At 54.8% G+C, this 11360-nt stretch overlaps 1 protein-coding gene across 1 annotated transcript; it reads left to right on the forward strand.

The window, feature by feature from the left end:
• The first annotated feature begins 21 nt into the window (after positions 1-21).
• On the forward strand, positions 22-8274 carry LOC147911208 (ral guanine nucleotide dissociation stimulator-like). The gene is made up of 11 exons (XM_087428421.1): positions 22-218; positions 1582-1874; positions 1994-2292; positions 3066-3281; positions 3649-3752; positions 4237-4306; positions 5927-5995; positions 6414-6488; positions 7083-7115; positions 7458-7579; positions 7782-8274. The coding sequence occupies exons 1-11, from the start codon at positions 67-69 to the stop codon at positions 8026-8028; spliced, it is 1680 nt and encodes a 559-aa protein (XP_087284547.1). The 5' UTR covers positions 22-66; the 3' UTR covers positions 8029-8274.
• The last annotated feature ends 3086 nt before the right edge of the window (positions 8275-11360 follow it).

Genomic DNA, 11360 nt, shown 5'->3' on the forward strand with positions numbered 1-11360 from the left:
TATGTGCCTCCTCTTCTCCCTCAGTGTGAGGATGAGTCCACCGTGAATTTCAATGAGGCCTGCAGGATGCGGGCCCTCCAGACAGGCATGATGGAGAAGCTGACAGAGTCCATCGCACCAGCTTTCCTGAGGAGGAACATCTCTAGCTTCACCACCTTCATGATCAATTACTCGGCCTTAGACACATCCCACCAGGTCCTGGACCAGCTGTTTACTAGGTGAGTGGCCACTCCCTCCTCAGCACAGTGGTGACTCTGCCCCCTGCCAGCTGTGTGTCCCGGGAGTGTCACCAAATCTCTCTGAGCCTCAGTTTGCTCCTCTGAAAAGTAGGGTGGGAGAGGATAAATTTCATGGGGATCTTGTAGGAACTCATGGGATCAGCCATGGCGGGTGCTTACCTGGTGCCTGGCTCTGCAGAAAGGGCTGTGGACGTGCTGTGGTTGTTCATGGTGTTTATTTCTCTCTTCCCCGTGAAAAGTAGTCTGCCTCACCCATCTCTGAGATGCGGCCTTTCTGAGTTTGGAAAAGCACATGGAAACCACCCTGTCAAGGAGTTGGAGATTCCATCCAGCTGGTCCTGGTCCTTTTCCTTGGGGTAGCCAGTCAAGGATCTCTGGGGCAGCAGAGAGGCCCTAGGCCCACTCAGGTGTCTGGGATGGTTCTGGGTGGACTACATTCATTCAACCATGTAGATTAAGCACCTACTGCATGCAGGACATTTGGAGACAGTAAACTCAGTGAAAGAAGGAGACACAATGCGTGGCCTCAATTTCCGTCTGAGAGTCAGACATTGACATTCGACATCATTCGCAGGTCTTGTCATCCACTGTCCATCCCAAGGGATGCCCTCATAGACTCCTTTACATCTGGAGGCATCTCCCCTTATTCCAGCCAGGAGGGCAGAGCGCAGGACCACCTAAAAAAGTGAGTGGTCTTTGGGTCCAGAAGGACGGCCTCCTGTCTCTAAAGAACAAGCTGTGTGGGGAGAGATGGAGGCTGTGGCTGAGGGGAGCCTGTCAGAAGCCGCATCTCACGCATCTTTTGATTCCCATGGGAAGGCAGAGGTCCGGTGGCTTCCACTCCAGGAGGACAGGAGTCAAAGAGCTATGGATGGGTGCCAGGACCCCTGGGAACCAGAGGGGTGGCTGGGCTGAGTTCTCCCCTAGAAACCCATTCCCACCACAGACCCATTTGAATCTGCCTCCCCTTCTCCACATCTACCTCTTCTGACCACCGCCTCCAGGCCCAGAACAGGAGGTGTGTGAGCAACCTGGTCACAAATCTGTCTCAGTGCTCAATCCATTTGCACAAGTGCAAGGAGGACCGGGGTGGGCTGTGTCCCAGACCTTCAGGAGAAGAGTGTCAGTGGGAAGAGAGTCACAACAGACTCTGTGTCAACCTGCTGGATAAGCAGGCCTGCCACAGCCAGGACAGCCTCACAGGGGTCAGGGCTGCCATGTGGCTCTCACCTGGATGGAGAGGGGCAGGCATAGGGTCCAGTCCCAAGCCAGGGTGTCTTGGGTGAGAAGTGTGGAGGGAAAGGCCAGGCCTCTGACTCTGTTGCCCAATTGCCTCCCCCAGTGCCATCTCTTCTCTGGTGGGAACCTGCCTGGACCCAGGGCAGGATTTCTGGGAGCTCCTGCACTATCCCTGCTTCAGCATGAAGCTGGCCTCTCTGCATCTCAGCTTGCCTGGCTCGGGGCTGAAGGGCCACGCCTACCTTCTCCAGGTCCAGCTGGAGCATCCACGGCCCATTGAGGCAGAGCTGGAAGGTGAGGCGACTGCAGTCTGGGATGACAATTTGCAGAGTGTTCAGAGGTTTGGTTCACTTCAAGGCAGTGGGGTCTTTCCTGGCTTTGACAGGCACAGGGGAAGTCAGCTACTTGAGTGAAACTGTTTCTTTCTCCTGCTGCAGGACCATCTCCAGAGCTCCCTCCAGCTCCAGAGCCAGAGCAAGGGCCAGCTCCACGGCTAGATCCAGCTCCGGCTCTAGTTCCACCACCTGTGCTAGAGCTGGAGTTAGTGTCACCCCCATCAGTCCCTCCAGGACCAGAGCCACCACCAACATCAGCTCCAGCCCCAGTGCCAGCTCCTGAGCTGGAGCCAGCTGGACCATTGGCTCCAGGGAGAATCCTCCCTCCACCTGGAGAGATAACAGCAGAGCCAGATCCAGCCCCAGAGCCCGCCTGCCCCTGGGACGTGACCACCAAGAACCTGCTGAGGGAGGAGAAGCCTGACTTCTTGGAGTTCCCTCCCCGGCTGGTGGCAGAGCAGTTGACACTGATGGATGTGGTGAGCAGCGGGGCTCTCAGGGCAGGTGGGGCCGGCCTTCCCTGTGCCATCAGCTGCCCCAGACCTGCCATTTCCTGATCCAGAATCCCATGATCTCGGTCCAACCTCTTGCTTCCCCACTTACCCTCATGTGACCTGAGCAGCCTTCTTAACTCCCAAGCCTTTGCTGTCCTCATGTGGACAGTAGAGATGGACACTGAGAGCAGCTGCCGTGCCGAGTGGCTGTGCAGGTGGATGAGGGGGAGCAGAGAGGAAGTTGGTCAGAGTCTGCGCTTTGGTGGGGGAGGGGAGCACACTGAAGCGCTGTCTCGTCCTTGGGTAGTTCACTCATTTGCCCAGGAGGCCTCAACAGCCTCAGCACTAATTAGGCACCTCATGTGTACATGACTACAAGGCAGACAAACAAAGCCCATGGTTGTTGCTGCCTTGGGGGAATGTGCATCTGAAAGAGGAGTCAGACACCAGGATGGTCAGAATGGGTGGAAGATGCCCCTAGAGATGGTCAAGCAGGAGCCGAGTTCTGGTGCTTGGAGGAAGTGAGACTGGGCGGCGAGCAAATGCCACTTCCCTGCGCCACAGTATCGGTTCCTGGGTCATCCTGTGCTGGGTGCCCTCAGGGGACACAGGCAACACCCAGGGACTCCCACAAGCCTCAGGCCGCATTCTCAGCTTCCTGAGCTCCAGCTCTCACCACTGACCCGGCCTGGGACTGGGGGCTGCAGATGCTGAGCTGGGCTGTGGCAGGGCTGGGTGACACTCCCTGTCCTCCCCAGGAGCTCTTCAAGACAGTGAGGCCCCACGAATTCCTGGACTCCATCTGGTCCCAGGGTGACAACAGGGGCATTGAGCACCTGGCACCGACCATCCATGCCACCATGACCCACTTTAACAGAGTGGTCGAATGTATCATCACCACCTGCATTGGGGACCCGAGCATGACGGCCCAGGACAGGGCCAGGGTGGTGGAGCTCTGGATCCAGGTGGCCAAGGTAAGATGTGGGAGGCCCTGGGAGCCCCTCTCTGGAGTCAGGGGAACTGCCCCTTCTCCTTTCTCAGCTCTCACGTTTGAAGTCCGTGGTCTGAGCCTTTGCACAAACCTTAGGCCCCTCCTGCCAGGCCTCGATGACCTGACTCCTGGTCCCAGTGGTAGGAAGCTCACCCCTTCCTGGGCTCCTTTCTTGGCTTGAACTAAAATCCTCCTCCCTGGAAGTATTCCTCATCAGGTTCCAGCTGTGCCTTTTCCGGGTTCCCTGAGCCGCTGTCTCATCCAGGACAGGAGACGTCAATGAGGGGACAGAAGCCAGAGGAAGCAGGGCTCCAGCTCCCCCTCACAGCTCATTCTCTTCCCTTCCCCAGGAATGCCACGGCCTGAGGAACCTTTCCTCTCTCCATACGATCTTCTGGGCTCTGGAGGGCCCCTCCATTCAATGTTTAAAAGACACGTGGAGACAGGTGTCCAGGTGGGTAGGCCTCTCTCCATGCGAGCACCACCTGGGTGGACCAGACACCCCCCACAGGGCTGGCATTGCCCTTCAGTCAGTTGGGACCTCCTGGGAGACAGCAAACCCTGGGGATAGGGTCTGACCTGGTTGGCAGGCTTCAAGTCTTTCTGAAAACTTAGGCCAGTGGTTCTGCCTCAGGAATCAGTTTCCCTAAGTGACAGATCATGGCTTGGACCAAATTGAAGATTTTCAAGTGTTTGCAGCAACAGAACTCTCTGTCCACGTGAAATTAAGACTGTTTAAAACACATCTGCTGAGAAAATAAGAGAATGGAGGCCCCAGGTGACAATAGGAGAGCCCCTCCCCAGTCCCAGACACCTCAGGGCTCAGACGACACAGTGAAAATGCTCATCCAGGCTGTCTGGATCTTCTGGGTTTTCAAACAAAAGGGATTTACCCTCAAACCACTCCACAGTGTTTCTTTCGTTTTTTCCCTCCTCAGGAAGAACTGTCAAACAGTTAAAAAGATCTTCCAAACATGCCACCGGGAGAGCAGGAAGCTTCTCAAGGAGGTGAGTGGAGGCTGGAGATCTGGAAGGACGGGAGGTGAGGTGGGGAGGGACCAGGCAGGATGTGCTTTGGTAAGTTTTTCACTTAAGGTTCCCCGAGAAATAACGGTCTGTCTTGTCCAGCTGGACAGGAAGCGGGGGTTGTGAGCTGCAGGGGCAGGTGGGGACTGTTTGGGGCAGGAGGCCTTGGTCACGGGATACAGTGGTGTCGCCTGGACTGTTCCAAGAGGTGAAGAGCTGGCAGAATGAGCAGGTGTCTGGCTTCCATGCGGACCCATCAGCTGGCCCTCATCATCCTCCAGGCTGGCGGGTGGATGGAGTGGGTGCGGGTTCCTTTCTTCCTAAAGCAGCCCAGTCTGTCCTCAGGAAGCCAGGCCCCTGCTGCTCCTTCTGTCTTCACTGCAGCTCGCAGGGGAGGGCACTCTGCCTGCCCCAGGGATGGGCACTGTGAGGTCACACAGGCCTTGTGGACACAGGGGCTGCACAGCCTTGGGCCAAATGGTGGATCTGGGACAGAACTGTGTGCTCTCTGGGACTGTGCACTCTAGCCCGATAGTGGTCACTGCTGACAAACCAGTGAGTCTCCCCCGGGGCGTTGTCGACAAGGATACGCCCCAGATGGCAATGAGAATTATCGGGGAACCTACAGATTCTTAATGGACCTTCCTGACAGATTCTTAATGGCCTCCATCGAGGCCCTGGCAGGAGGGGCCTAAGGATTGTACAAAGGCTCAGACCACAGACTTCAAACATGAGAGCTGAGAAAGGAGAAGGGACATTAGAAGTTTCCAAGTGAAAAACGATGCAAATGTCACCATTACACAGTGCCGTGGTCACCCCCTACACTGTCACTCAGATGTGGCGCAAGGGGGTCCCCTTCTTGAGTGAATAAAGGAGGAGTTCTGTGCAGGGACCATCCTGAGGGGATCCTAGGGAGCTGAGGCCTTTGGCATGGCCTCAGGTCCAGCCTGGTCTCAGAGAATCCCAGGGGGCTGGAAAACACAGAAGCCACTTGCATGGGACCCCGAGACAACTTGTGCCTCTCCATCCATGGCTCAGGTTGACTGAGGGCCTCAACACACCCCGAGAGTCCAGAGGACAGGACCTTGGTCAGAGGTGTGTCTGGAGGCGGAGTGAAGGCCGGGGGCCAGGGCTTCTGGCTGCGAGGGGGAGCCGTGTCCTCTGTGGGCCCCTTAGCAATTCACTGACCCTCTGTGGGCGTCGGTCTCTTCATCTGGGAAATGGAGGGCGATGATCTGTGGTGCAGGCCTCACAGGGGTGATGAGGTACAAGGGGGACAGGAACGTGCAGGAGCTTTGTGCTCCTCCTCCTCGAGGGGGGAGGGAACAGCACTGGTGACAGTCAGATGACACTGAGTCCTCAGGGGACCCTGGGAGGCATGGGGAGTCCTCCTCACACTTTCCTGGTGAGGAGAGAGGCTTAGGGGCCTGGGCAGGCCTGAGGGCACAGAGGAGGGAGTGTTGGAGCTGGGAGTGATCTAGCATCAGGGCACCCTGGAATGGGAGCAGCCATAGACACCAGATGGCCAGGGTCCAAGATCAGGGCCCTGGGAGACACAGGGAAAGGAACATGGCCTCCCTGAGCCTGTCCTTGACCCTGCAGGAGGTGTCATCTGTGAGGGCCACCCATGAGATGGACCCGCAGGGAGCCCAGGAGAGGCAGCAGCAGCAGGTGAGGTGGCCTGAGGGGGAGGGTCCAGGTGTCAGAGGAGGGGTCACTCTCCTCACGGCTGGAGGCTTCCCGAAGAGAGGGGTCCCTCCTCCTCCAGCCCAGCTCCTGGAGCCCAAGAGCCTGAAATGCCTGCCCTGGAAGTGACCAGGAGGAGGCCTGGAAGGGCTGGGCCCAGGATGGATTAGGGAGGGGAGGGAGCACATACCCTGGGATTTGCCAAAAGCTTCCCCTGGGAGGTGATTGGGGAAGTTGGGTGGTCCTTGAGGGGGCAACTGAGGGGAGGCCGCTGAGGGTCCTAGGCTGTTCTCTGTGGGAGTCTGTGGTGGGCAGGAGGCTGGGGTGAAGGGATTTGGGGGAGGGTCCATGGGGGCACCTGAGAGGTGGGACTCATCTCACCACTCCCACCCTGATTTCACAGGGTGTCGTCCCCTTCCTGGGCACGTTCCTCTATCACCTGAAGCTGCTGGACATTGGGATGGCGGATGATCTGGAAGTGAGTGAGCCTGGAGGTGGGGACAGGGAGCAGGATCCTGAGGTTTGGGTGGCGAGAGCCCTGCACTGGGACCTGAGCTCTCAGTACCTGGCAAACCTCCTCTCATGAGAGCCCCATGGCCACCCCTGGGAGCTGGGGAGTCAGGCACATCTTAGCAATGCGTGAATAGACGCTCCGCATAAGCCCCCCACCAGTCTACCTGGGCTGGTGAAGCTCATAGCTGCCTGCCTGCAGAGCTGCAGGAGGCTGTGTCTGAGATGGATTCAGCCTCCCCCTCGGGCCCTGCCCCTGGGGGAGTGCCATCAGCCCCTGCAAGTGAGGAAGCACTTCTGTGTTCCAGCTGTCCCTTCCTCCCTGAGGCCTCAGTCTCCCCGTCTGTCATCAGAGAGGGTGTGCTACATAAGATCTCTGGCCTCAGCTCCCCTGTCCCTCCTGCCCTGGAGCCCAGAGCCTGGCCCAGTGTCAAGTTCTCTTTGTGGAAGGTCTGCCCTCTGCTGGGCCCTGACATTCCTGCAGCCTGAGAAGGGGTGGGATGGGGGTTGGTTCTGGGCTTAGGGGGCTGTTTCTGATGGTCATTGGCTGTCTCCCTTCCAGGGAAGTCGGGTCAACTTCCAGAAATGGTGTGAGGTGAGCAGCTATGGGGAGGGTGGGGATGTGGAAATCAGAGACCTCCCCTGGCAAGACTTTCTCTGGCCTCATCCCTTGGGTCTTACATTTATTGGGAGAGTCAGATCCACAAAGCTGGGAATCCCATCACGTTGGCGGGTGCGGGAGGGGCTGGCATCAAGGACACCTTCCTGGATGAGGAACTAATTCAAGCCAACTGTGAGGACAGGCAAGTCCTGAATGGAGAGGGAAGGAAGGAGGGTTCCCGAGTGAGCACAGACCCCAGACCAGATCCTCATTCCGCACAAGTCCCTGGCAGTGTTCCCCACCCAAGCCCTCTCTGCGTCCTGTCCTTCCTCCCAGAAATTCAAAGTCATCCGTAGGATCCAGCTGCTCCAGCAGGCTGCAAATGCATATGACCTGGAGCCCGATGAGCGATTTGGGGCCTGGTTCCAGGCCATGGAGCCCATCAGTGTCCATGAGAGGTGAGGGGGACAGGAGTTGGGTGAGGGCAGGGCAGACTCTCTCTGATGACCAGCTCCAGAGCCTGTGTCCTGGATCGCTGATCAGCCTCAGAACTCGTAGCGTGGTGACCCATGGGGCACCAGGACTCAGCTGCTGGCAGACTCTGGGAGGGGCACCTGAGGTGTGGCTCCTGGTAGCTCACAGGTCCACTCTGTCCTGTAGCTACTGGGTCTCCTGCCGGCTGGAGCCCGCACACCAGAAGGCGAGCAAAATGCGGCTCTTCAGGAGAAAGAGGAACCGGACATCCTCCAGTTCAGGGCCGAGTGAGTGTCAGGAGCAGCAGCGACTGAATCCGGGGGCTCAGTACAGCTTCGGGCTAAGCATGGGCCTGGATCCCAGCTCCAGTGCTGACCAGGCCTGGGACAGGCCGCTCCCCTCTTCTCTCTGGGACTCGGTTGCCTCCTCTTAAATGGGTGATGCTAAATGATGCCTCCCCCATCAGGGACAAACGGGGTGCTGTTGATGGACTGAGCACTCGGCACAGGGTTTGGATAAGAGTGAAGGGGGGGAGGGAGGTGTGCCGTGAATCTCGGGGAGGCACCCCAAAATAGTCTGTTTCTTCTCTTCAGCCACCGTGCCCTTGGCGAGGAGCCATAACCCTCTGGAGACCACAAGTGCAGCTCCTCCTGACCAGCAGGGCCACTGGGACCCTCCGGGTGCACCGGGTCAGCTCTTCCCCCCCCACCCCAAGTGAAGGAGGACATCTGAAGACTTTCCCTGGTTTCCCCTAAAGCCCCAGACGGAGGGCACGACCCCCCTCCAAATCCCTGACATCTCCACCCCAGGGACTGTTTATCCATTGAGGAGGAGCATTAGTATATGTTTAAGAGTAAATATCAGATTTGAATGTTGCAGTAAGTTCTGTTTCTGTCACAGCCTGGGTGTTGTGGTGTGGTTCTTTCACTTCTCATGCTCATGTAAATGAGACACAGAATCTCACATTCTGCCTTGAATTAAGAACTCATGTATGGTCAGAGCTTATGGTATGTGGGAGAAGGGAGGACGGCCAGTCCCCTCCCTGGCTACTGAATGACACTCTCAAGTCCCCCTTCCTCAGAGGACAGGTGCATTTCAGTGTGGTTCACCTGGGCCAGGAGCAGAGACAGCCCCTCAGATCTCCCTGGATGTAGAGGTTGGAGGGACTTTCCCAGGCAGAGCAACAACCACTGAAATGTGGGTGTCTTTCAAATACCACTTGCCAGGACCATGTCCTTCCCCAGGACAGCGGCTGTCTTTCTACAGTTTTCCAGGAAGAAGGAATGTTTTCTGCTCCTCCCATTGAGGTTTCTTTTGACCAAATATTGGAAGTTACCGTTTTCTAATCAGTCTCTGGATTTGCATCAACACTAAATGAGAAAAAAATGTAAAAAGATAAAAGTTTGCATGTGGAAAACACAAGGCCAGAGGAAGACCATGTGCTGATGGAATAAGGGCCGACAGGACATCCCCATCAGGACGCCTCTAGGGCTCCCTGTTCACCCTTCGCCTAGACTGGAATCCTCCTGGGATCCTGGCCCATGCCATGGAAGTCCTTTTCCCACTTGTTTCATATCCAGAGGAAAAGACTCATGATGCAGCTTTTAAACCTACAACAGGACTTCCTTCCATAAACCTCACCACTCCCTGTGAACTAGGATTTCCAGCATCCCCGCACTTCCTTATATGATTCTTTTGGGGCAGAAATTCCCTAGAAGGCCCCCAGCCTTTCTGTCAGGTACATTGTGGCCATTCCTCCCTGGCTGGGCCTGATGGATCAGGGGTGAGCTCTGGTTTGCCAAGATAATAGACCTTAATCCTGGCCACTGAATGACCCACACTGTCCATTGCTGCCTAGGGTGACATCTGGGACCCTGGTGTTCTGAGGTCCATGGTCTCAGACAATCACTAGTTTACACACTCAGTCGTGTTGTTACTGACTTGTCCCAAAGGGGCAGCTGGGCCTGAGCGCATAGAGCACGTAGCCCCTGGGATGACTGTGTTCTTTTCCCCAATCTGTGCTGTGGTTATGTGGATGTGTGTTACGGGGCTGTGAAACTTGCCTGTTGGGAGTTTTTAAAGATGAGGCACGAGAGCGGCAGGTATAGGAGTGGGTCCAGCAGGGGAATGCAACCCATCTTAGACAACACAGACACAACAGACACAAACTTACCAATTAAAATACTGAAACGCTTCCCACATGGGTGGTAAACAGACACTACTCTGAGCTCACCCCGAGAACCCACCCTACGACTAGGAGCTAAAGGGTTACCACCCGGCATTTTGAACATCATGCCCTGGAAACACCCTGTAATACAAGGGCTGTTGTCTTGAATTCCTTGGTACATCTTCCCCCTCCTTTCTGAAGGCTGCAAGTGTCACCCAGGGAGGCCTTTTCAGTTCAGCCAGATGCAGAGTAGAAATCCTGGTTCCCACAGCCCAGGCCCTTCCTTCCAGGGCACTGCCATCCAGGAAAGAAAGAATTCACACCTCGGTGTAGACATGTAAACACACTCGGGCATGTCCCACCCAAACATCAAGATGCATGAACTAGTAAGAGAGTAAAAGCCACTTCAGAAACACATCAAGCAATTGCAAAAAAAGGGTTTTTTAAAGATCCTGACTCCAATAAAATCCAAAACCAGGAAATCACCTTGAGAAAACTGGGGGACTTTGGATACTGACCAGATAGTTGATTATAGGAATGACACTTTTATTTTTGTGTGTGATAACGTTATTGTGTTTGTGTTCAAAAAATCCCTCATCTGTAAGAGAAACTGAAAATATTTACAGCTGAAATGATGTGCTCTCAGCCATCTCAGCTGGTTAACTCTAGCGGGGTGGGTGTGAGGATAAACGAAGCCTGATGGTATACGAGTTGACAATTTTTGAAGCAAGTGACAGGTTCACAGAGGTTGAGTTTTCTCTACTCTGAGATTTAGAGATTTTTGAAAACTTTCAGAACAATTTTGATACAAATCTTATACTCAGTGTTCACATTACAATGTTACAAATTAAAACATTGATTGAAAATATAAAGGAAGGCTTCTCCTTCTTGACCTAAGGAAGCTCTCTCTCAGTCTCGTTCTGTGAATGACCTGATGATGCCACCAACTGTTCACTTGCCACATGTTTGTGGAGTAATTCCTATGTGCTCTGTGCTGTGTGCAAGGTGAACACATTTCCACGACTCTGGATCTAGTGTGGGAAGGAGAAGCATTCCTTTACAATCAATATTTTAATTCAGCTCATTTTAATATATTTTATCAAGTTTGTTCTGAAAGCAAAATCTCTAAATCTCAGGTAGAGAGAAATCCTCTGTGAACCTGATACTGCCAAATTAATGCTCGCAGTGCATGGATCCCTTGGCTGGAGACAATTCGGTTCAGTGGTGAACACAGTGTATCTTGCACAAAGAGTGTCATTCCTATAATCACGGAGTACAAAGTCTGGAGTTGATGTCTTCCTGGGCAATTTATCGAGACAAGATGATGTCTCAGACATTCGACATGCATCTGATGTTTGGTATTACAATATCTGTTTATTCAGATAAGCTTTTCATGGATGGCGTGCCAAAACCGACGTCACTCTGCATCTGAGAACTGGCGCCTATTCAAGGAGGAGGAGGCGGAATCAGTATTGCTGAGGTACTGATGATCAAATGCTGGTGAAGCTGGAGCTGACGAATCAATTCTCGGAAAGACTCCTTTCTTAGGAAGCATTTCGGCGAATGGTGATTGAGCCTTTCTGGGCTAGGCTGACGTC

The sequence above is a fragment of the Ceratotherium simum genome, unplaced genomic scaffold (assembly GCF_057802395.1).
Source record: "Ceratotherium simum simum isolate JZ-2026a unplaced genomic scaffold, ASM5780239v1 HiC_scaffold_47, whole genome shotgun sequence".
NCBI lineage: Eukaryota > Metazoa > Chordata > Mammalia > Perissodactyla > Rhinocerotidae > Ceratotherium > Ceratotherium simum.

Coding starts and splice junctions, on each gene's coding strand:
- LOC147911208 (XM_087428421.1), top strand. CDS start 67: ATGCGGGCCCTCCAGACAGGCATGATGGAGAAGCTGACAGAGTCCATC. Junction 3,282..3,648: donor TCTGGATCCAGGTGGCCAAG/GTAAGATGTGGG, acceptor TCCCTTCCCCAG/GAATGCCACGGCCTGAGGAA. Junction 6,489..7,082: donor GGATGGCGGATGATCTGGAA/GTGAGTGAGCCT, acceptor TCTCCCTTCCAG/GGAAGTCGGGTCAACTTCCA.